Raw genomic sequence first — 25,422 nt, 5'->3', positions numbered from 1 at the left:
TCTGAAAAGCAAAAGATTTTTATAAGTTTATAGCAGCATGATTTTGATGGCAAAACCTGACCTGAACTGACATGACTGTATTTGTAGTCTTCATTCATTCTACTTGGTATCAATATTCACATGTTTGTTGCAGAAATATAATGTGTTTCATTATAGAGTGATGCCTCAGATCCCACTGGGGGCCTTAAGTAATACATGGTGTATGATCGTATTAACTTTCTAAAGTCCTCCAGATTCTGAGTTCTGAAATGCGTCTGGCCCCAAGGGTTTGGATAAGCGATTGAGGACATGTATAAATTAATTGGGAAGAAGGGGATGGGGAGGGTACATCAAGCAGGGAAGGAGCTTCTATGTAGGACAACTAGATTCTCAAGCAGAGAGTGACAAGAATAGCAATATGGTAATTTTATATAGAAATATGTAGGTAAATAATAGAAGAAACAACAAATAGAGTTGAAAGTGCTTGCCTTTGGGAATCAGTCTGACAATAGGAAGAGGTATAGCAGAAGGCTGCTTTTTCACTATAAGCCTCTTTATTATTATTTGATGTTTTAAATTGTATCTTATTTTGATAGAAAATAAAAATAATTAGAAAAAAAATCAATCACCCTTCCCTCAGGAACATAGGCTAGAAAGCTGCTAAATCAGTATTCACTTCTACTTGCCAAGTTCAAGATACATAGCCTGGCATAAAATGTCATATCCATTCCAAATATCTGGGGAAAAAAGACACCCGGATATTAAGTGTAAATACACAGATTAGGAGAGGCTCAATAGATGCATGTTAATCGTCATATAAAAGCATCCAACCATCTGAAGAAAATTAGGGGGAAAAAACCCATAACAATTCTTCTTGGGGGTATTGAGGCAGTCATCCAAGCTAGTTTGTTTCTTCACTTTCATCCCTCACAGTTTAATTTTATCACATGCACACAAGGTTTCCAAGATCATCCTGAGCTGTTTTATAGCAAGATTGCTAATGAAGTTCTTGACATTAGGTATATTTTCCTTGAGCTTACTTACTTATATTTACATGAATTTTTCAGTGCCTATTTCTGAATTTTGAAGCATGTAGGAAATTATAGACAAACTTTAAACTTCACGTGTATGCATGTTGGTGTGTATGAATTGCACTCTTCATTGGAATATGAAGGTAGGGAGCCACAAGGTTGGCAATTTAAGGTAAATAAAATTGGGGTAAGGAGCTGAAATTCTCATGAGAGATACAACTTCAAAAGTTGGCCAGCTACCTTCAGTGTGTTAACTGAAAATGTGCTGTTGCAATGTGTCTACTCTCTGCAGTGAAGAATGGAAAGTTGCTGTGTGTGCACGAGTTCTGAGTGTAAGCTTCAGTGTCACAGAGGATAGGTTCAAATCTCTGCCATCACTTAGTAGATGTATGTTCTTGCCAAGTTACTTTCCACCATTGAGTCTCAGTTTTCTCTTTGTAAAATGGGGATCATAATAATGTCTCAATCTTGCGCTATTGACATTTGGGACTGGACAATTCTTTGATATAGGGGACTGTCTTGTGCACTGAAGGATGTTTTGCAGCATCCTTGCCTTCTATCCACTAGATACCAGTACTCCACCCTGCACTGCTACTGTGACAACCAAAAATGTCTCCAAGACATTGCCAAATGTCCCCTAGGGACGGTTGCAAAATTCCTGAGAACCTCAGTCCTAACCCCTCACATAAACTGAATGACTTCATCATTCAGACTTTGTAAGGATTTCTCAGAGTAATTTATTCAAATTGCTTAGCAGATGCAGTCACTTGGTAAGCACAAAAAGCATATTAGATTTGATATTATCTCAACTATGTGTAGTGATCACAGGGAAGGAGAGAAATACAGTAGGAAAAGAATATGTCAAAAAGAACAAGCAGACCCCAGAGAATTTCTCACATTCTAGAAAGCCAACATTTGAACAGACTTTAGAGATTATGTATTATAATATGTCATCGGAGGGATGAAGAAAGCAAAGCCAAAGGTTAAGTGCTAGCCCAAGTTTGTTATGGAAGAAAGTGATAGAACTAGGACAAAAACATAACTTGACCTGGCCTTCTCTACCATATTGAATAATATGCAACACACATGGTGTTCTTATGGTTGGAAACTATCTAATTTGTTATGGAAGAATAAGATAAGAAAATCAAATAATTGTATATAATAGAAATAGTCTCTCTTTTCTGTATAGAATCAAACGTTAGGGAAAGAAGGTGGCAAACCTTTACAAAGAAGTTAGCCTGTTTTTTAAACCAGGAATTGGCCAACTTACCATTTGATTTTAGCCATTTTTTGGAATGAAAGTAACTCTCCAGCATCCTTTCATTGAACAGCATGTATCCCATTGGTTCGGAAATGATCTACAGCCTCAGGAAGTGAGATTTCTTCAGTTTTTCCTGGCAAAACAATGATCTTGTCTGAAAGGTGGTTATTTTTCACTAGCACCTGAAAAAGATAAAATGGGGTACCAGTACTGATGTTATTCAGAATCTTATGAAAAATCAGTTTTATCGGGTTGAGAATGTGGTAGAAAGGAGAAAGAAATAATATTTTGTTTCTAGAAACAATGCTAAAGAAAAATAACTTATTTTTCTTAATGCACAAAAAGTGCATGTTTAATATAGATAATTTAGAGTAATACACAGATAAGAAACAAATAAAACACCTATAATCTTACTACATAGAAATAATAACTATTAATATTTTGATGTATACTCTTCCAGACTCTTTATACAAACATACATATAAATGTGTATTTAGGTGAGTGTGTGTGGTCCGTGTATGTGTGTATATACATGCACAATTACATTTAGGGGGCTTGTCTTTTTTATTAATGACTTCAGCTTATTTGCCATTGTTCTGTCTGCAATACTGATGCCAAACAACTCTGTACAACAATCTCCCACAAATTAATGTTCTTGATCCTTATTAAATTATCCCTAGTCTCTTGATTTCAAAAATCAGTAATACCATGTTTACTAACCTTTCTTTAGTAGTGCATTTTTATAGTCATGTATTCATTTTCCTTGATGTCTTCTATATTCTATTTAATGACTTTGAACTCTTAAAAGAGGGACCCTGAAGAGAAATACATTTATTCTATTTCTAGTGTATGTCTTCTTAATGCCAATATGACAAGGTGATCAAATTATTACATTTATGTCTCTGTATTGTCTGAAAAAAATATTTCCTAATGAACATTTGCACCAGCATAAATATATATAGCATATTCTTTTTGAAATTGTTCCTCTCTGAGACTTTTAGATCGTTGCTCATGGCATTCATATCTGGTCAGAGTCTTCCATTTGTACTTTTGTAGCTTTATTCCTTTCCTCATCCTAAATGCAAGATACTGTGCATTTGCCACAATTCAGTTGCACCTTCCAGATTCTGACCACTTCTTTAAATGCCTACGATATCTTTTCCATTTAATCCTATCTTCTAGGGTGGTGCTTACCAATGCATGCCCTATAAGCTTACTAAATCTCTTTTTTAGTTAACTTTATTTTTTAAAAGCAAGTAATCTCTGATCTAAGGAAGAATAATAAAGAAAACTATTTGAACATGTCATCCATGCACAAGGACTCTTTGAACTCCATTCTGTCATCGTTCCACTCATAGAAGTCAATCCATTGGCCTTTTATGGAGACAAGGCCTAAAGGTTCAAGATTTTGGTGTCTTGCTTTTCTTTCCAAATTCTCTTCCCAGAACAGTCACTCCATTTGCATAGCTCTAACTCTGGCTCCATTGTGAATGCCTGTCCAAACCATACCTTTAGGTTTGCTCTCTCATCTGAGTTTCAACAGTTGCCTGGGCATTTCCACTAACATGCTTTGTTATCTCCTCAATATCAACAAGTAAACAGCCAAACTTAGCTTCTTGACAACTAATCATCCTTCTAATTTTGCCTTTAAAATCTTTATAAAATATTGTTTTTTCTGATTCTATTTTAGTCACTAGTACCACAATCCTCAAGTCTTGGCAGAATACTTAGATCCCACAGATAATTAGCCATATTTTCTTATTTCTACCTTTCAGATATGTCTCATTTCTATCTTTCCTTTCTGCCTACATCAGTTATCCAGCTCCTATCATTTTCAAATTGGAATTTAAATTTTACATAATGAAAATAATAATGGCAGTGACTACTTTATAGGTTTGAGGATAAAACAAAATAAAACATATTAAGAGCTATATAATCATCAAAATTATTGTCACATTATTCTTATTAAAGGATACTTTTCACTAAAAAAGAAATTCAGATAAGCAAAAACGTGAAAATAAGAGTCATTTGTATTCCCATCATCCAGATGTAGGCAGCGTTTATTTCCTAACAGACATTGAGTGTATCTCAAATCTCAATGTAATAATAGTTCCATAATCTTTTATTCATACAATAAGTTTTAGAGCAGTTTTCTGAACTTTTTTAATGTAATGATACACATTAAACCCCCCCCCCAATTTTATGATATACTTGGGTGAAAGAAAAGGCTGCTTACAGTTCAAGACATTTGAGCTGGGGACTGTGGCCATGACTGGCTGCCATAAAAGCAAAGGGCATCAATATTTCACTTATTGGGAAGCCCTGTTTTAGTCATCTTTCCATGAATTGTTCTACAACATGATTTTATTGGCTGTATAGTATTCCATAGATGTGTGTTGATTTATTTATTGGATATTTCTATTATTGAACATTCAGGTTATTTCACATTTCTCTTTATCAAAATAGTGTTCTTTTTGTTTATTATTTTATTTTTTTTAAGATACCTGGTCTCACTCTGCTGCCTAGGCTAGAGTACAGCAGCACAATCATAGCTCACTGTAACCTCAAACTCCTGGGCACAAGCAATCCTCCTGCTTCAGCTTCCTAAGTAGCTAGGACTTCAGGCATGCACCACCATGCCTGAGTAATTTTATTATTATTAGTTTTTTAGAGACAGGATTGTTGTCTAGGCTGGTCTCAAACTCCTGGCCTTAAGCGATGCTCCTGCCTTGGCCTCCCAGAGCGGTGGGATTACAGGCGTGAGCCACTGCACCTGGCCTACAATAGTATATTAATGCAATTAAGTCTGGGGATATACTTCCCACTGTTTCCTTCAAAGTTAAAGGGTATGGAACTTTTAAGTGTTTCTGATACACATTGCCCCACTGCCTACCAGAAAGGTAGTTCACTTTCTAAATTTCAAGCCCTTTCTAAATTCTGTTTATGAAGTGTGGGGTTGTCCAGATAACCCCTGTATATAAACCTGTTTCTTTCCACAGACCTATCAATATGGACCTATCAATATGGAACAGGATGTTGGAAGGGAAGATTTTCTCTGTAAATTTTGCTGGAGGGATCAATATGAATGGGAGATTTAGGTGAGTGTAAGGCCTTATATACAGAATTGATGAAGAATATTCTAGACTCTTGAACCCACAGGGAGATCAGAGAAATCATGTTTCAAAGAGAGGATTTTATGAGCTGTAAGAAGTGCAATTGCTGGTAAAGGTGGTCATACCACACGCCTAGAAGTGAGTAAATGGGCCTGTCAGCAGGTCATTGTATCTTATGACTTCATCTGTCTTTGATCAGTTTCGAAGAGCACTAGATCAGGAATCTGAAGACATGGATTCTAGTTCTACTTTTATCACCAAAGAGCTGTGTGACCTTGGGGAAGTCACTTAAACTCTCCAAATTTTAGTTTCCCTCCTTGCAAAATCAGGATTTAAAACTGGAGTTGTTTTAAGGCTCCTTCTAGTTCTAACATTTTATGATTAAAAGAAAGCAAATTTTCTCAAAGTATGTTCCAAGAGTCCTTGAATATAAGGGCTTCATGATTCAAATAGTATGGAATTTCTTTATAATACTGATCAGTCTTACAAATTCATAGAGTCCATTAGCATATTAATAGCTTTGAGGAATTCTGAAGAAAACAGTTGGCTTGGTTAAATCAAAGACATACAAACTTATCTGAATATTTTGCAGTTTTTTCATTGAATATATAATTATCTCCCACAGATCAATCTTTAGGAAACAATGAAAATAGTTCTTTGATAATCCTAGGTTTGATTACAATTCCTGAACAGAGATATTTGAAAAGGACATAAACTCAAGCAGCAATAATGCTGACTAATACACAAGAACAGCTAATTTCAGATATAAGACTATTGCTTGAGTCAATCTTGCTGCCTCCCTTCATCTTTGGTTTATAACAATCTCAGTACAGATCATTTTTTGCTAGCCTATCACTTCATGTGCCATTCTTCCCAAACTGCAACTCAGTAGAGAGATCCTTTCCAGGCACACATGGGCTTCAGTATGTCCCTCCAAGTGCTGGAAAGGGCCCGTAACACAGAGGAAGGCTCCCACCACCCACCACATTCATTGCTGCCCAGGTTTTCCCTGTATGACCTGGTCCTTCTCCAACAGTTCAAGATGGAGAGAAATTCCAAATAAAGGCTCTTCTCCCCAGATTCCATCAAGGTACAAGCAAACCCCCAACATATTCTTGTTTTAATTCTGCTTTCTTATTATTTAATTGGATTTCCAAAGTCTATGTCAATAGTACTGTCACTTGTATCAGCTGCTTAAACACACACACACACACACACACACACACACACACACACACACACTCTCTCTCTCTCTCTCTAGGTGGTGGTGGCAGGACAATGTATCCTTTCAGGTACCAGGATAAGTTCCAAGATAGAACAGGGCAGTAATTTCACCTGGTATGTTGCTGTTCTTGTCTCATTTTGGAGGGTCTTCATTAAGTTACATGTGTTATCAATGTATTGTTTGTTTCTCTTCAGTTTGGAAGTTTAATTAGTCTTAGGGGTTGTACTATACAACAGAGCACTTATTTACAGTCTGTCTTAAATCAATGGAAAGAGCAAAAATTTTGGAGGTGAAAGACCTGGGTGTTAATTTTGGATCCTTCACTTATTAGCTATGAGACTGTGGATAAGACACATAATTTCTCAGAAGTCCATTTCTTTGCCTATAAAATGGGAATAATAGTACCTATATTTCAATGTTATTTCAAGGATCAAATCAAATGAGAAAGTGTATAGGAATATATAAATCAAAGATAATATAGATTAAATAAAACAAGGACTTAAAGAATATATGATAAAGCAATGGAACTGAGATTAAAAGATTTCATACTCAAGGAAAGAAATCAAGAAGCAAAGAAACATAATTACAGAATAATACAAAACCATTATTCAGGTAGAGAACTTATTACACTTAAATTATTTCTAACCATTTGGCATTATTCAGTAAAGTTGAAGATGCACTTATAATTTAGAGATATTGTCCCTTAGAAATATACATTCTAGAGAAATATTTGAACATGTGCACTAGATAACATGTACTACAATATATATAATAATATTGATAGAAACAAAAAATTTAAAATAAACTGGAAGTAACTATTGACAGGGAAATGAATATGTAAATGCTAGTATATCCATACTGTGAATACTATTCAACAGTGAGAGAAAACTAAAGGCATATGTGTTAACATAAATTTCACAAGCAGAATTTTAAAGGGGAAAAAACAGGTTGCTAAAGAATATGTAGTATGATTCCTTTTATAAAAATTGCCAAATGTATTCAAAAATAAACTATACCATTTGGGATACTTAATTATTTTGTAAAATTCTTACAGTAAACATAAAACTCAAATTTTAGTAAATTTTAGGAATGAAGGGAGGAGCATAGAATCTGGTAAAGGCATATAGGGATTTTAATATATAGTTATATTCTTCTTGTTCTTAGGTTGGATTGTGGGGATATGGGTGTTCATTTAGGTATTATTCTTTATCCTTTATATGTATACTCCTTTTTGTATGTATCAATATTTCATAATAGAAATTTTAAAATTGTGCTATTAATATTTATAGAAAAGTTTGAGATAATCATATACATGCAGATTTTAAAAAGGCAAACTGATTTCTGAAATCAGAAAGAAGCTAATAGATATAGAATACAGATTAAAACAAAATAGCATATAGTTAATATCTCAGAAGTATAGAAAAATAAAATAGAAAAACCACTCAAAGATATAGTGAAAGAAACTTTTCATCCAATAAAAAACTAAATTTGCTGACAGAAAAAAAATACATAAAGGTCATAGGAAAATTTCATACAACTATAGTAATGTGGCTGTATATCCTGCTGAAGATTTTGGATTTAAAGAATAAAGAATGAATTCCTTGGGCACCCAGGCAGAAAAATAAATCAGCTAAAAACTAAAAGAAAATCAGGCTGGCATCAGACTCCTCTATTGTCACATTCATTTTAAGAAGGCAATAACACAATGCCTATAATATTTAAAAAACAAAAGTCTGGCCAAAAAAAGATTAAATCCAGAGAAGGTATTATTTAGTATAAAGACATTATCATCATGAAAGAACTCAGGGTATATAGCACACATAAGCCCTTCTTCAAAAAATGCTTTACCAAAAAGTAAAAAAATCCACATAATTAAGAGATGAATCTAAATAAATAAATGGATAATAAGCTATAACAAAAAGACTGATGGCTAGAAATTAATCCATTTAATTATGGAACAAATACTAAACAATTCCATGAAGTTGGATTATATTTGGTGATATTTCAATGGGAAATACATGACACCTTGACAATGTAAAAAACAATTTATAGCTAATGAAAGGGAAGGCAGGAAAGGGAGCTAGGAGAGTGTTGATGACTTCATCTCTTTCACACGAGTGAATACATTTTTATCATAAGAAGAAAAAAATAATGATTCCAATTTCTCAATGTTTTCCATAACTTTAGAGGAATCTTTTAGGAAGTCATTTATCTTTGGGTGAAGAAGCATTTATTCAAAGTTTAGCAATTTCTCTTCTTTTATTTAGGTCTCTTTCCCTTCTGTTAAATTCCATTTAATTTGTTCTAACTTAATACTTTTTATTTAAAATACCAGAGATAATTTTCCTAAATGTAATTTTCTTTAGCTATTCTTTTCTCTATATATTTGCATAGAAAAATGTCTAGAATGCTGTTCACCCAATATCAGTGATGATTATTATAGGTGGTTTAAAATTTTTTTTCTTTTGTTAGATTCTGAATTGCTTAACTTTTTTATAATAAGGTACTATCTTTACAAAAGCAGCAAAGCAATTTTTTAAAGAAAAATATCTATAAAAGCAGAGATCTAAGCAAATATATCTGCCTCCTCTCATCTCTGAGATTCCACAGAAGTACAGGAAATGATATAAATCAGAAAGAAACCTTAACATGCATGTACATTAAAATTTTCTCAAGGGAGGAGAAAATTTGAGGGAACTCTAAAAACAGAAACCAAATTGGATTGAATTGATGAAGAAAACATAGTATTCTGAATCCCTAAATATAAGAGCTAAGGAAGATTCCTTGAAAGAGAATTTGGGAGTAATGTTAAAATTGTTAGTCAAAAAATGCCAAGAGCAGAAGCCCATGGGACCATCATCTGGGCTGACAAGTCCTCTACCTCCTCCCTTGGATATATGGAATGTGTGGAGGCCGATATCACTGACTTTTGTCCCCTGGCTAAATTTCTTAGCACTGCTTTTTTTAGTGATATGCCTCAGGAGAAATCCTAGTGTGGATACTGAAACCAGAAAGATAAAGAGAAAAGGGCTTGGGGTAACTTTGGATTCCAATTTCAGACTCTGAAGGGAGAAAACCATGAGACAGTGCCACCCAAAGTTCCATTCCTGAGAATAAAACTCTTATTTAGTCTTATTTTGGCAGTAGTGAAGGTCCCTAGGCTACCAGGGAGCTATGCATTCGTGTACTTTCCAGAGAAACTTACCCATCAACATATCCTCCCGATTTAGGCAAAAGCTTTGGTCAGCTCTCCCTCTTAAGGGAAAGGCCTATTAGGAAGGCAGACCCACACTAACTATCTATACTGAGCAACCCAGACTGCATTCGTCAACCAAGAATCAGTGACCAAGGCCTTCCAGACATTGGAAGAAAACAAATACCATGAAAGAGAAAGCTGGAGATTAACAAATAAGAACAAATCATTCCAAGGGAAATGGAACATAACTATTTTTTAAAAATTACTAATGTTAGAGAATAGGAGAGATTTTATACCCATAAAATGAAAATAAGTTGCTATAAAATTAAGAATATGATTTCTGAACATGAGAATATATAATTCAGTTGGTGAACAGTCAAAGCTTAAGGGCTAAGACAGTGATCTGTAAGGTAAATCTGAGGAAATCTGAGAATGTAGAGCAAATTCAAAGAGACAGAAACCATGAAATAATAGTCAAGTTGACATGGACATAATAATTAAATAGATAGTAGAAATAAATCATTCCCCGGACTAAGTAATTTTTAAAACTATCCACTCTGCTTCATGAGTATGAGGAATATACTTAACCAAGGAGGTCAAAGATCTCTACAAGAAGAACTACAAAACAGTGGTGAAAGAAATCACAGGTGACACAAACAAATGGAAAAACTTCTCATGATCATGGATCTGTAGAATCAACATTGTTAAAATGTTCATACTACCCAAAGCAATTTACACATTCAACACAATCCCCATCAAAATACCAAGATCATATTTCACAGATCTAGAAAAAATAATTCTATGCTTCATTTGGAACCAGAAAAGAGCCCAAATAGCAAAAGTAATCTTAAGCAAAAAGAACAAATCTGGTGGCATTACGTTAGAAGACTTCAAACCATACTACAATGCTATAGTAACACAAACAACATGGTACTGGCACAAAAATGGAGACATAGACCAATGGAATAAAATAGAGAACCCAGATACAAAACAATCTACCAATCTGTGAGCATGGTAGGGTATTCCATGTGTTTACATCTTCTATAATTTCTTTTCTCAGTGTTTCATAGTTTTCCCTATATGGGTCTCTCACCTCCTTCATTAAATATATTCCTAAATATTTACTTTTTTTTGATGCTATTGTGAAAGGTGTTATGTCTTTGATTTGATTTTCAGCTTGACTGTTATTGGTGTATATGAATGCCACTGATTTCTGTGCATTGATTTTGCATTCAGGGATTTTACTGAATTCATTTATCAATTCCAGGAGTCTCTTGATTGAATCCTTGGGATTTTCTAGATATAATATCTTATTGTCAGCAAAGAGTGAGAGTTTGACTTCTTCTGCCCCCATTTGGACACCCTTATTTTCCCTCTCTTGTTTGATCACTCTCGCAAGGACTCCCAGCACTATGTTGAATAGAAGTGGAGATAGTGAGCAACCTTGTCTGGTTCCAGTCCTGAGTGGGAATGCTTTCAATTTTTCCCTGTTCAGTATAATGTTGGCTGTGGCTTTATCAAATATGACCTTAATAATTTTAAGGTATGTCCCATCTATGCCTATTTTGTTAAGAGTTTTTATCATAAAACTGTGCTGGATTTTGTCAAATGCTTTTTCTGTGTCTATTGAGAGAATCATATGATATTTGTTTTTGCTTTTATTTATGTGGTGAATTGCATTTATAGATTTGCATATGTTGAACCATCCTTGTGTCTCTGGGATAAAGCCCACCTGGTCATGATGAATTATTTTTTTGATGTGCTGTTGGATTTCATTTGCTATAAGGCTTTGTTGAGGATTTTTGTGTCTATATTCATGACAGATAAAAATGTCCATACTACTTAAAGTGATCTCCAGAATTAATGCAATCCCTATCAAAAATACCGTCATCATTCTTTACAGATCTAGAAACAATAATTTTACGCTTTGTATGGAACCAGAAAAGACCTCATACAGCCAAAGCAATCTTAAGCAAAAAGAAAAAATTGGGAGGCATCAGTATACAAGACTTCAAGTTTTACTACAAGGTTATAGTAACCAAAATAGCATGTTACTGGCACAAGACCAGAGATACAGACTTTTGGAACGGGACTGAGAACCCAGATATAAAACCACTCTCATATTGTCTTCTAATCTTTGACAAAGCAGACAAAAACATATATTGCAGAAAAGAATCCCTATTCAATAAATGGTGCTGGGAAAACTGAATAACCACATGCAGAAGATTAAAACTAGATCCCTACCTCTCACTCTCACAAAAAATCCACTCATGATGGATAACAGACTTAAACCTAAGGCATGAAACCTTAAGAATTCTAGAAGAAAATGTTGGGAAAACTCTTACGGACATTGGCCTAGGCAAAGAACTTATGACAAAGACCCCCAAAGCAATCACAGCAGCAACAAAAATAAGTAAATGGGACCTGATCAAATTAAAAAGCTTCTACACAGAAAAGAAACTATCATTAGAGAAAATAGAGAACCTACAGAATGGCAGAAAATATTTGCATGCTACACATCCAATAAAGGGCTGATAACAAGAATCTGTATAGAACTTAAGAAAATTAACAAGAAATAATCAAACAACCCCATCAAAAAGTAGGCAAAGGACATGAACTGAAACTTTTTAAAAGAAGACAGAATAATGGCCAGTAAACATATAAAAAAGCGTTAACATCGCTAATCATTAGGGAAATGCAAATCAAAACCACAATGAGATATCATCTAACTCTAGTGACAATGGCCTTTATCAAAAAGTCCCAAAACAACAAATACTGGCATGGATGTGGAGAAATAGGAACACTCTTACACTGCTTCTGGGCCTGCAAATTATTACAACCCTTGTGGGAAATAATTTGGAGACATCTCAAAGAACTAAAAATAGAAATACCATTTGATCCAGCAATCCCACTACAAGGCATCTACCCAAAGGAACAAAAGACATTCTATAATTAAAACATCTGCACTCGAATTTTTATGGAAACACAATTCACAATTACAAAGATGTGAAAACAACCCAAGTGCCCATGGATATAGGAATGGATTGATAAAATGTGGTATATTTATACCACAGAATACTACTCAACTACAAAAAACAATGGTGAACTAGCACCTCTTATATTATCCTGGATAGAGCTTGAGCCCATCCTCTGAAGTGAGGTATCTCAAGAATGGAAAAACAAGCACCACATGTATTCGTCATCAAATTGGCACTAACTGATCAACACTAAGGTGCTCACATGGAAGTAATATTCAGTGGGCGCTGGTCAGGTGGGAGGGGGGTGGTAAGTAAATTCACAACTAATGGATGCGGTGCACATTGTGTGGGGGAAGGGCAAGCTTGTAACCCTGGCTTGGGCGAAGCAAAGGCATCATATGTAACCAAAATGTTTGTACCCCCATAATATTCTGAAATAGTAAATAAATAAATTAATTAAATAAAACCATCTACCTACAGCCAACTGACCTTTGACAAAGCAGACAACAACATACATGGGGGAAAGGAAGCCCTATTCAATGAGTGGTGCTGGGAAAACTGGATAGCCACATGCAGAAGAATGAAACAGACTGCTATCTCTCACCATATACAAAAATTAATTCAAGATGGATAAAAGACTTAAATGTAAGGCATAAAACAATAAAAGTTCTAGAAGAAAATGTAGGAAGAAATTCTGCTGGACATCAGGCTAGACAAAGAATTTATGACTAAAACCCCAAAGGCAACAACAAAAATAAATAAATGGGACTTGATTAAATTTAAAGGCTTCTGCACAGCAAAAGAAATAATCAAAAGAGTGAACAGACAATCTACAGAATGGGAGAAAATATTTGCAAACTATACATCTGATACAGGGCTACTATCCAGAATCTACAAAGAACTCAAACAAATCAGCAAGAGTAAAACAAACAACCCCATTAAAAAGTGGGCAAAAGACATGAACAGAAGTTTTTCAACAGAAGATAGACAAATGGCCAACAGATATATAAAGAAATGCTCAACATCACTAACCATCAGGGAAGTGTAAATTAAAACCACAATGAGATAGCACCTTATTCCTGTCAGAATGGTCATTATTACAAAGTTAAAAAACAATAGATGGTGGCATGGATGTAGAGAGAAAGGAACGCTTATATACTGTTGGTGGGATTGCAAATTAGTACAACCTCTAAGGAAAACAGTATGGAGATTCTGCAAAGAAATAAATGCAGACTTACCATTTGACCCAGCAATCCTGCTAGTGGATATCAAAAAGATACCTGCACTGCAATGTTTATTGCAGTACAATTCACAATTGCAAAGATGTGAGATCAATCTAAGTGCCCATCAAATCATGAGTGGATTAAGAAAATGTAGTAAACGTATACCACGGAGTACTACTCAGCCAAAAAAGGGACGAAATAATGTATTTTGTAGCAACTTGGATGGCACTGGAGACCATTATCCTAAGTGAAGTATCTCAGGAATGAAAAAATAAACACCACATGCTTGTCCAATAATTGGGAGCTAATTGATGGGCACATTTGGGCACAAAGAGATGTAAAGGTCATTGGAAATCAACTTACTGTCCAATAGAGGGCAAATTTATTTACTTTATTCTGTTACCTCTTCATGACTCTTTTCCTCTCCCTTTTTCCTAATTTTTTTTTTTTATTTCAGCTCTTCATGGCAGTACAAAAGCTCAGGTTATATACATTGTCCGTGTCCTGCCCATCCTAAATTTTTTTGTGTGTGTTTATGATATAGTGGTTGAGTACTTGCTTCTGAGACTAAAGACCTGAGTTCAAGTGTCTGCTTCCACACTTCCTAGTAATATTGGTTAAGTTAATTAATCTTAGAGCCTCGGTTCCTAACTATGTAAAATAAGAATAGTTTTAACACCTACTTTATGGATTGTCCTGCGACTTTTAATAAAATAATGCACATAAAGTGATTACATGTTGTTTGGCAAATAGTTAAACACACAACAGATGCTAGCTACTATTCCTTCTTTTTTCTTATGGTAGGTGAGCCAGGCTATTAGTGATCATTTTTCAGCAGCAGTGGGAGTGTGCACGTAGGTGGTTGGTCATGCCACCCAGCAGCAATTCTCATTGACCATAGGTTCTCCCTTTTACCCAGAGAATCCAAACTACTTTATACCCACGTGCCAGCTGCTACTTGCCCATCCAATGTCCATTCTTGCCTTTTAACTTGTTAATACAATGACTATATTACTGGCGGAAACAATGCACCAACTAAAATATTTCATTCCCATCCTGCCTTAAGTGTGACTACGTAGTCCTTTCTAGCCCATGAGACTTAAGCATATATTTTTTGGGAGGACATCCAGGAAGTTTCCTTAAAAGGGGAGAAAGAGCTAGGGAAAGTCATTTTTGAGTCCTCTCTTTCTCCCTCCTTTTGCCAGGAACATGGATTTGTTGACTGAAGCTCCAGCAGCTATCTTGAACCTTAAGGTGACCTTCACGTTGTTAGCCATATATCGTACAAGGATGGTGTCAGAAGAGCCTGGGGCTTTATGAATTTTGTGGGGCTGCAACAGTAGCTTGGGCTCCCTCCTTCAGACTTCTTTTACAAGAGATAAAAAATCCTTTGTGTGTTTAAGCCAGTGTTAATCTGAGTTTCTGTTGGATGCAGCTGAACAAACAGACAAATGTTCGGTGTCTTATCTAGCCAAACGGGCCTCTTAACCATGACAGTCATAACAGAACCATGTGGTTTGAGAACTCAGACCAATTTCTACCCTTTTGCTGGGTTACTTGTGGGCTCCAAGAGAGCATGCAGTGCTAGAGGACTGGTGTGGAAGAGGGAAGAGACTCCTCTTCTACCTACATCCCCTGGCCCTTTGATACAAATGTATAAATTTCCCCACTGGAGACTTTTTTTCCATCCAATAGCAATTTTTAGGAGTCAGAGGACTGCAAGTCTCCAGCATAATTTGTTTTAGAGAAATGCTAATTATTAGCATATCAATTAACTTCTGATTTGCCCCCTCTGGGCAGATAAATCAACAGTATATAGTTATATAATTATTAACTATAGGTATAGTTAGGTTATATGATCATACAGTTATGTGATTATATTATGGTGGCTTTGCTTTTTGATAAAATCAATAACATTAGACTTTAGTTATGTTTATAGTTAGTGGCTTTGCTTTTGGTAAAATCAACGATGACATTAGACTTTTACCGTTCACAAAATGTGTTCCCTTTATTTTCTCATGTGTACCCACAACACTGTGAGAGGGGCATTATTATTTTCTTCAATTTATAGATAGGAAAACTGAAACTCAAATTGATTAATTCTATTGAGGTTTCTCAGTTTCTTTATGGTAATGGGTCACTAAAGAAGCTCTTAACTGGGTTCTTTAATAGCAAAAGTAATTTTAAAATTTTCACCAAAGGGCTAGTTGAAGTTAGAGCTTTCAATAATTTAAATGACTATCAAATTATATGCTTGACTTTGTTGGTTTAGAAGTTATAAAAATAATGTAAGTAAACTGGTTATAGGCCAAAACAAAGTAAGGTACTTTGTTGGAAATATGAAATATATGTCTATGAAATAATTCTGACAAATCAATATTTCAACAGTTCAAATATGAAGGAGTTGGGATTATTTGGATTTTACTTTCCACCAAATATTATATGAATATAAAAACCATCCTTGGTTTTATCAAACCTCAACTGTTTCATCTTCTTAAATGGTTTCTCCTCAAATGTGAAAATTCAGCTAATTAGCCCATCCCTGGCTTTAAGGGCAACCAGTGATTTGAGAATATCCAGAACCCAATCTGCAGCCAGTTCCACAGAGCTTTGATGAGACAGCAGCTAAGTAAATGGAATCACTCCTCCACAGTGAGGGCTGATAAAATGCATACACCACAAAAATGTAGCCAAGGCATTCTGAAATTTTTTTCTCTGTGTCCTTCTTGAGAAAAAGAGTGCCTAGTCTGAGAAAGCTGCTCGTGAAAAAAATCTTGTTTCTGAAAGGTCAAACAAGCAGTGTTAAGAATGGATGGAAATATTTCATGATAACCAAGAAACAATCTAAAGAAAAGTGTTAGTTCACACGGAACTCCGTGATGAAGTGAATGTAATGAGGGATTAATAGAATAAACACACTGGGGCAGTAAGGCTCTGGCAAGAAACTAGGTCTGAGTAAAAATACACTTACTGCAAGTCTTACAAATCTCTGCCTCTTAGAGTCTGGGTCTCGGTGAGTGCACGTCCTTCTCCATGCCACCTCCCTTAGGTTACAGGGGGTGTTCAGCAAGACTGAGGTTCCAGAACTCGTTCCACAGCCACATTCCTTCTTGCTTTAGAGAAAGATCCGGTCACGATTTGGGCAGAGTGACCCAGATCACTTCACCCTTACAAAGCATCTTTCTTCCAAGGTGACGAAGACAATATGTTGCTTCAGTTAAATGTGCCAAAGATAATTTCATCACCATCCAGTAAGTGCTTTAACTGACTTGCTACCACCTCAAAGCGTTTCAACAAGGTCTGGTAGAGAAGTGACCAGCTGATGTATTTCTGGAAGTTCCTCCCTTGTTTCAGTCAGTTATCAGGGACCTCAGACCTCCTGTGAAGAAGCTCTGAGTTAAAGGAGAGGTCCGGGGTGCTTTTCACTTTTTGTGTTCCCTTCTCTCAATTGGCGTTTTATGCCAAGACTTTACAAAGACGTGCACGCATAATGATGACGAATAGTCTTCAGTCTTGCACGTGGAAATACTTCTTTCCCAAGCCATTAAGATAATTTCTCAGACTAAGAAACAGGGTTGACTGCACTTGTCTCTTGTTTCATATGATTCACTTATAAAGCAAGATCAGGGTCTCATTCAAGCCTTGAGTGCAGTTTAAGACAATACAATCTAGAAGATACAGATTGGCACTGAACTCCAAGAGAGTAATGAAATGGTGGGCTGTCAGAAACTAGAGTGAAGTTAACTCTGTAGCTTGGAGACAGAAAACTGAGTGTCTATAGGTTTATACAATGGGGTGAAGTGGAAGCATGGACAGGACCACAAAGAACACAGTCATAGTTCAATGACTTTATTGCACAAAAGAGGAAACTGAGATCCATGACTTCTCCATTTCAAAAAATGAATGAGCAACTCAGTCAAGGCTAGAAGCTAAAGGCACTGTGCCCCATGCGCGGATTTTCTCATCCTCCCACTTGTCCTCCCCTGTGGAGATGACCTCCACCACTCACTGTCAGAACAAGAGGAGAGTCTGAGTTGCTATAATAGTAAGGAACCAGATCGCACCTCATATATTTGCTCAATGAACAACTGCACATTGTTTCCTTGTCCTTGCTTTATGTAGATTAATGCAACCACCTTTTCCATCATTAGTTGCTCTTCAGACCAGCTGAGGAATTCTCATGCTGATTTATTAGTCTCTACTGGGCTGTGTTCCACATAATTTTCAAGCAAAGGAGAGAAAAGATTTCCATCAGCTAGGAAGTCGTGTGAAGCACAGAGGTTAAAACAACATCTCCCCTGAATAATACATTTAAAAAGTCACCCAAAGCATGTTATTCAATCTGGCACCCAGATTTAAAGATTGCCAGATGGCCCACCCAAGCCTCTGAGGAAGAAATATCACATTGCTCTTCCTTTCTTTATCCTGCCTTGCACTGATAATATCGCAACTGAGTGGAGAATCACAGAACTGCAGCATTCAATTATACCAATAACGTAAGATGCTCAGGCTGAATGCTCTCTCTTTACCTGAAGACCAAACGGCATTTGCATATGTAATACCAAACTTCCAGAGCATTTCTAAGAAAGCCAGGAAACCTCAGGGAGAGACCAAAAAGAGGAGGGGTTTCAAATTCCTCCCAGGGCAAGCCTTTGGGATCTAACTACACGAATGGCATGATAAAGCCCTATCTACCAAATACACTATCTCACAAATGCAGACAGACTTTCAATTCCAGCCCCAGTATCACTCTGAATTATCTCTGCCTCATGTTTAGTTTAACCAGTTCAGTTCAAAGATTATGTACCAGGCACAAAGTGTTCTGCTTATGTGTTGTACTACGTGTGATATGATACCACTGTATTAATGCATGTGACCAAGTACTGTTCCCACCCTCCCCACCTACAATAGGTTAGTGAAGGTGACAGATATATACCCACCAAAAATAACAGCTGATGACAATGCAGGGGTTACTTACACCATGGACTATCTTAAGTGCTTTACATATATCAATTCACTTAATCGTACAACCATCTCATAAGGTAGGCTATATTATTATTCTATTTTAGTAATGTGGGAACTGAAACTAGGTAATTTGCCAACGGTCACTGCTATTGGGTTGAACTGTGCCCCACCCCTCAAATTTGTATGTTGAAGTCCTAACCCCCAGGACCTCAGAATGGGGCCTTCTTTGGAAATAGAGTTGTTGCAGATGTAATTGGTGAAGTCATACAGTGGTAGGGTGGGCCCCTAAATCCAATATGACTGTGTCCTTGCAAAAGGGGGAAATGCAGAGCTAGACATGCACACAAGGAGCACACCGTGAGAGGATAAAAGCAGAGATTAGCAGGGTGCAGCAGAAGCCGAGGAATGTCAAAGATTCCAGCAAACCAGCAGGAGTTGGGAGCAAGGCATGGAACAGATTCTCTTTCAGAGACCTCTCAAGGAACCAACCTTGCTGACACCTTGATCTCAGACTTCCAAGCTCCTGAATTGCAATGCGGTAAATTCCTGTGTAAGTCACTCAGTTTGTGGGACTTTGACGTGCCAGTCCTAGCAAACTGAAACAGTCACCCAGCCCATACACAGTGAAGTCAGAATTCAAGTCCGAGCAGCCAGCTGGCAGAGTTTGCATTCATAATCATTTCCATCAAACTGCTTATATCACTTAAGGCATTGAGCTACATACCACACACTTCCCTACACATGAGGCAGAACATGAGAGACAAATGAAGGGACAGATAAACAAAGCTCAAAAAAAGATTTTGATCTATATAATTCAAAAAATATTCATTGGGTAAGCATTTGTTGAGAATTTACAAATGTGGGTGCTTAAAAAGTGCAAAGACATGTCTCTATTCTCGTGGAACTTAATAAATTTGTTGGATCTCTGAACAGCTAAATTAAAATACACTGAGTTAGGAAGACTTTACATCAGAAGTGCCACGTTAGTAAAATCTGGAAGGACCATGAGCTCACCAGGTAACAATGTGGAGAGAGAGGGTTTTGAACAGAGAAAGCCAGGTATGGAATGTCACAGAATCACCAACTAGAGACAGCAAGCCGAGGATGGGAATGCCCAGATTTTGAATAAATCGTGCAAGGCTGGGTTAATGCCCAGTCTACCTCAGGTTCTTATGCCCCAAACAGCTAGAAAGTAGCCATATGCTGGAGCCTCTTTTGTCATTTGACTTGTGGCTCTCATTCTGTTTCTCTCTGGCTGCCTCACTCCTTATATCCAAACCTTAGCTCCCAAGGACCACCTCAAGCCTGCCGAGTTGGAAGTTTTCTTGGCTTTGTCCCTTGACTTTTTGTGGGGGGGACCCTTTAGCTCTTCCCTCTGGCTTCCGCCTGGCAGCTAGGGGCCTGGTCAGTCAAATCTGCCCTGGACCAGGCAGTTAGAGGAGGTGATGGGGCCGGGGCACCAGTCGGGGTGAGGGGAGGGAGGCAGGCTGTTACGGGTTGAATTGCGTGCCCCCAAAATTCCTATGTTGAAGTCCTAGCCCCCAGTACCTCAGAATGTGGCTGTATTTGGAGACAAGGTCTTTAAAGAGGTAATTAAGTTAAAATGAAGGCATTAGGGTGGGCCCCAAGTCACTATGACCGGTGTTCTTATAAGAAGAGGCAGGTACAGAGAAAAGACCGTGTGAAGACACAGGCAGAGTAAAGCCACCTGCAAGCCAAGGAGAGAGGCCTCTGAAGAAACCCCTCCTGTTGGCGCCTTAATCTCGGACTTCCAGCCTCCAGAACTGCGAGAAAGCCAATTCCTGTCGTTGAAGCCACCCAGCCTGTGGGACTTTGTGACGCAGACCTGGCAGACTAACACACAGGTGATAAAGGAAAGGAAGGGAGAGGGCCATTTTCTAGTGGACCCTCCTGCCACCGAAGCAGCTTCTGGAACGAAGCAAAGATCAAGAGCCAGGGCCCTTCTAGAAGCCAGTGCTGGGGAAAGGCCCCCTGCTAATTAAGGTTCTGAGAAGTAGGGGGCTCAAGGAGAGACAGATCCCACCTCACTGTCACCCACGCTTGCTAAACAGACTGAAATCGGTTTCACCTTCGAGACTGTTGTCACAACAGGGTTAAGTACGATTCCAGACCCCCTCCACTCTCCTTTCAGAAGCTGTCATCTAGCACAGATAGAGTTCAAGACCTACCAATGCAACACTGATGGAAAAGGTCAAATTCATTAACACAAGAGTAACCCAGTTGATCAATCACCAAGAGAAAGTGACAATTATTTCTTTTTCCCTGTTTTGATTAGAAAAGCAGGAGACATTGGGAGCTGGAAGTGGGGCAGGGTTCACAGCAGTGATGGACCCAGTGGGTGTGTGCACATGCCTGTTCATGCATGTATGTGTGCATGCATGTGTGGCTGTGTACGGGGAGATGACTACCGGAATGGTGCCAGGAGACATAACAGTCAGATTTATAAAAATTCTGCCTAGTATTGGCCTTATTTACCTTTGGTCGTTTCAGAAGTATTTTAGTTGCACTCACATATGCAAGCCGCTGGGCTTCGGAGGATTTATGAAGATTTCTTTTGTGACTTCATTATAAAGGCACTTCTTTCCCAAGGGGTCCATTCATCAAGGTATCACGGCAGTATGCTTCCTGCCTTTGGCCTTGCCGTGAAAGCCCTTTCAAACAAACTGTGCACAGCTGCAATGCAGAGCGTGCTGCCTCGAGCACATGAATTAAAAACATCATTCAGTAAGTGTGAGAAAGAGGCTGTCAAGGCATCAGGAGGAAAAGTGAAAAATTCAGTCAATTTGTCCTGATCCTTCCTTGACATAATCTGCATATACGGAGCTATCGGGATCTGGTTGGAGTGGAACGTTTCTCCAAGATAGAGGCTGTGTCTCATTCTTCTAAAATACCTCCTAGCACCAAGCCGGGGACATAATAGCACTCAGAACATACGTACTGCAGAATTTTTCACATTATAGCTCTATAGTTATGGTCTTGCAGATATAGCCTTATTCCTGAGTAACAAGTACCACTTCTAGGTTTAATACTAAACAGTTTTTGTCATTGACTTACTTCATTTGCAGGTAACCTCTTGCCTGTTTATTGCAACTTTACTTTCACCTAACTAAGTGTGTAGAACAATAGTTGCCTGCCACCAGCACTAATTTACTCTAGTAAATCATGTGGCTTTTTATTCAACATAAAAAGAATAATAACAGCAATTAGCATTTAGACAATGCTTTGAAGTTTACAAAAGGCTTTCACACGCTTTATCTATTTAGAGTAGGGTAGGCATGCGTTCGATCCTTTAGTCAACTTCACCTGTGCAGGATCTATTCTTTCTCTGGTAAATTCTTAGTCTCCTATTCTGATCATGTGATGGTGGTTGGGCTGCCAATTACAGCCAACTTCCCCTTCTGTAGCCACAGAAGTGGGCGTGTGACCCAGGTCCAGGCAGTCATGGTACTCCCACGCCTCTGACAATAATGATTAGATGCATAGGCAGGTAGGCTAATCAAAATCCTTCCCCGGAATTTTTTCAGTGTAGACCTGGAGATTGTTTTCTGAGTCATGGATCTGAAAGGATGGTATTCAGGGGTTGCCAGTGGTCTTTCCTTCCACGTGAAGATGGGCTGTCTATAGTAAGAGAATGAATTCAACATAGAAGAAAAAAGAGCTAAGGTGGGGTGAAGGAGAGAAAAACAGAGGGGGAAAAGAGAAAGAGAGAGAGACAGAGAGAGAAATTCGCTTGAGTTGCTGGTTCTTCTCTGGACTGCCTGGTTATGTGATCCAATAAATTCTCTTTTTTTTTTCTTAAGCCAATATGAGTTATCCTTTTGCAATTTGCAACTGAAAGCCTGGCCAATAAATTTTACAAAATCAGACTGATGTTTGAAGATGAAGAAACTGAACTGTTTTCTTGATGTCCACAAATATTATCTTCCCTTCCCCCAGGTAAAATCATACTTTCTTGTTCCATTCACATCAGACTTGGTCACATCAATTGCTTTAGTCAATAAAGTAAGCCTTAGCCACAGACATGTATGTGAGAAAAAAATAAACCTTCTGTTGTTTTAGGCCAGAGGAGTTGGAGTCCTTTGTTACTGTGGCAGAACCTTGCCTATCCTGAGTAATGACACCTACATTGAGTACCATGACATTATTAACCTCGGCTATTTGATTCCAAGTTCTACAGTTCTTATTTATGCTAAACCAGGCTGCTGCTAGCAAACCTAAACTTTCTAAGTCATTCAGAGCATTTCTGAAAAATAAAAATCACACCATCAGAAAACAAAACAAAACAAATAACCATGGTCTCATGGCAAACCCTAGGTAGAGCCAGGATGACTGATATAAACTAAAATAATAACAATGGTAATATTAATAATAATAACCACTAATATTAACGTCCACTGAAAGATTACCTTTACGAAAGCAGGGACCTAGGATGTCTTGCTCACTGTTTTGTCCTCAGAAGTCAGTATAGTGCCTACCACACTGTAAAGCTCAATAAATATTATTTAATGTTGAAGGGAATAGTTACTATTTGCCAGACATTATGCTCCATGCTTTACCACATTCTCATTTTATCCATTTACTCAACTGAAATGTACTGTGCACCTCCTGTGTGCCAGGCATGGTTGTAAAGAGCAGGACAACACAGACCAAGTTCCTGCTCTCGTGCTGCTTTAACCCTACAGCTGGTTTTCTCAATATTAACATTCTGAGCCAGATCTTTTTTGTTGTGGGGGACTTTCCTGGGCATTTTAGGGTGCTTGCCTACATCCCTGGCCTCTACCCCTTCCCTCAGCATGACAAACAAAAATGTTTCCAGACATTGCCAGATGTCCCCTGGGAGGCAAAGTCACTGGGTCACCAAATTGAGAAGCACTCACTGGGCTAGTAATAGGAGACAGGCAGGCTATTGATTTGAAACGTGTTAGATATAAAAGGGTCATTAATAAAAATAAATCAGGATAAAGGAAAAGAAAACAATCCAAAGGGAGGTACTTCTTTAGATAGAGTGGTCAATGAAGACCTTTTAAGTGAACATTTGAAAAGATCTGAATGCAGTGAGTGTGTGCTAGCCCTGAGGCTGCCTGGAAGAAGTTTCCTAGAAGGGGGAGCAGTTAGAGCAAGGGCCACGTGGTGGAGGTGTGCTGGAGCAGAGTGAGCAAGGGGAGCGTGGTAAGGAACAGAAGGAATGGAAGGTCGACTACGAATGGCCCTGCAGGCCACAGTGAGGGCTCTGGATTTTACCCTGAATGGAATGGGAAGCCACTGGAAAGTTCCAGAAGAGAAGTGTCAGGTTCTAATTTTAGAGAATTTCTCTGGCTGCTATGTGGAAAACAACATAAGACAGACAAGGGAAGAATCAAGAAGACTAGTTAGAAGGCTCCTCTAGTATTCTAGGGAAGGGAAGGCTCTGTCTGGAGGGGAGTGGTGCAGGGCATGAGAAGTAGCTGGATTCTGGATCTACCTGGAAGGCAGAGTTTCCTAGATTTGACGTGTTGGAAGTGAAGAAAGAGGGAAAGGAGTTGATAACAGGCTGTACTATTATTGTCCTCATTTTACAGATGAGGACACCAAAGTGCAGAGAGTTTAAGTAGCTTTTGCAAGACCATATAGCTAGTAAATGGTAGAGCCACGCTTATACCCAGACACTGATTTCCAAGCCTAATACTCCTAATTTCTATATTGCATTGCCAATAAAAGGCCTAGCATCCTCAATAGGGAAATAAAGCAAACTGAGGAGCTTCAGCCACCATTTTCTTCCTGCACCCTGTTCATCCTCTTTCCAGCTCAAAGATATCTAAGACAGGCCTATATAGTCATAATGGAAAAATAAGCAATAGTAAGAAAATAGCAGAGCTGGCCCTAATCATTACTAGCTCTTAGTCCCATTCTGATGCAAAAATAATAGATTTCTAATTTTCACCAAAAAAAGCTAAAAATTTTTAAAATTACCCACTTCTGGGTATACAACCAAAGGAATTGAAGGCAGGGTCTCAAATATTTGCACACCCATGTTCATAGCAGTATTATTCATGTAGGTAAAACATGGAAACAACCTGCATATAGTTTGAATTGTCTCTTCCATAATTCAAATGCTGCCAATGTGATAGTATTAAGAGGTGGTGGCTTTAAGAGATGATTAGGCCATGAGGGCTCCTCTCTCATGACTGGGATTTCAGCAATGAAAGAAAAAGGCTTCACACAGCATTTGGCTCATTTGCCCTTCCATCTGCCTTCTACCATGTGAGGACAGTGTTCACCCCTTCAGAGGATATATCCCTCACCAGACAACCAAACCTGCCAGTACCTTGATTTTGGTCTTCCCAGCCTTCAGAACTGCAAGAAATAAATTTCTGTTCTTTATAAATTACCAAGTCTCAGGCATTTTGTTATAGCAGCACGAAATGGAATATGACGCAACCCAAATGTCTAT

The 25,422-nt window shown here is 37.8% G+C and overlaps 1 protein-coding gene across 1 annotated transcript in view; it reads right to left on the bottom strand.

Moving 5' to 3' along the window:
- LOC123645694 (histone-arginine methyltransferase CARM1-like) overlaps positions 1-25,422 on the bottom strand; it is a 93,307-nt gene that overhangs the window by 34,110 nt on the left and 33,775 nt on the right. The window contains 2 exon segments of the mRNA XM_045562131.1: positions 2,281-2,366; positions 2,368-2,453. Coding sequence (XP_045418087.1) covers positions 2,281-2,366; positions 2,368-2,453 — 172 coding nt within the window.

Source organism: Lemur catta, chromosome 10 (assembly GCF_020740605.2).
Source record: "Lemur catta isolate mLemCat1 chromosome 10, mLemCat1.pri, whole genome shotgun sequence".
Taxonomy (NCBI): Eukaryota; Metazoa; Chordata; class Mammalia; order Primates; family Lemuridae; genus Lemur; species Lemur catta.
Note: the sequence above shows the minus strand (reverse complement) of the source record. Positions and strands in the feature narration are given on the sequence as shown.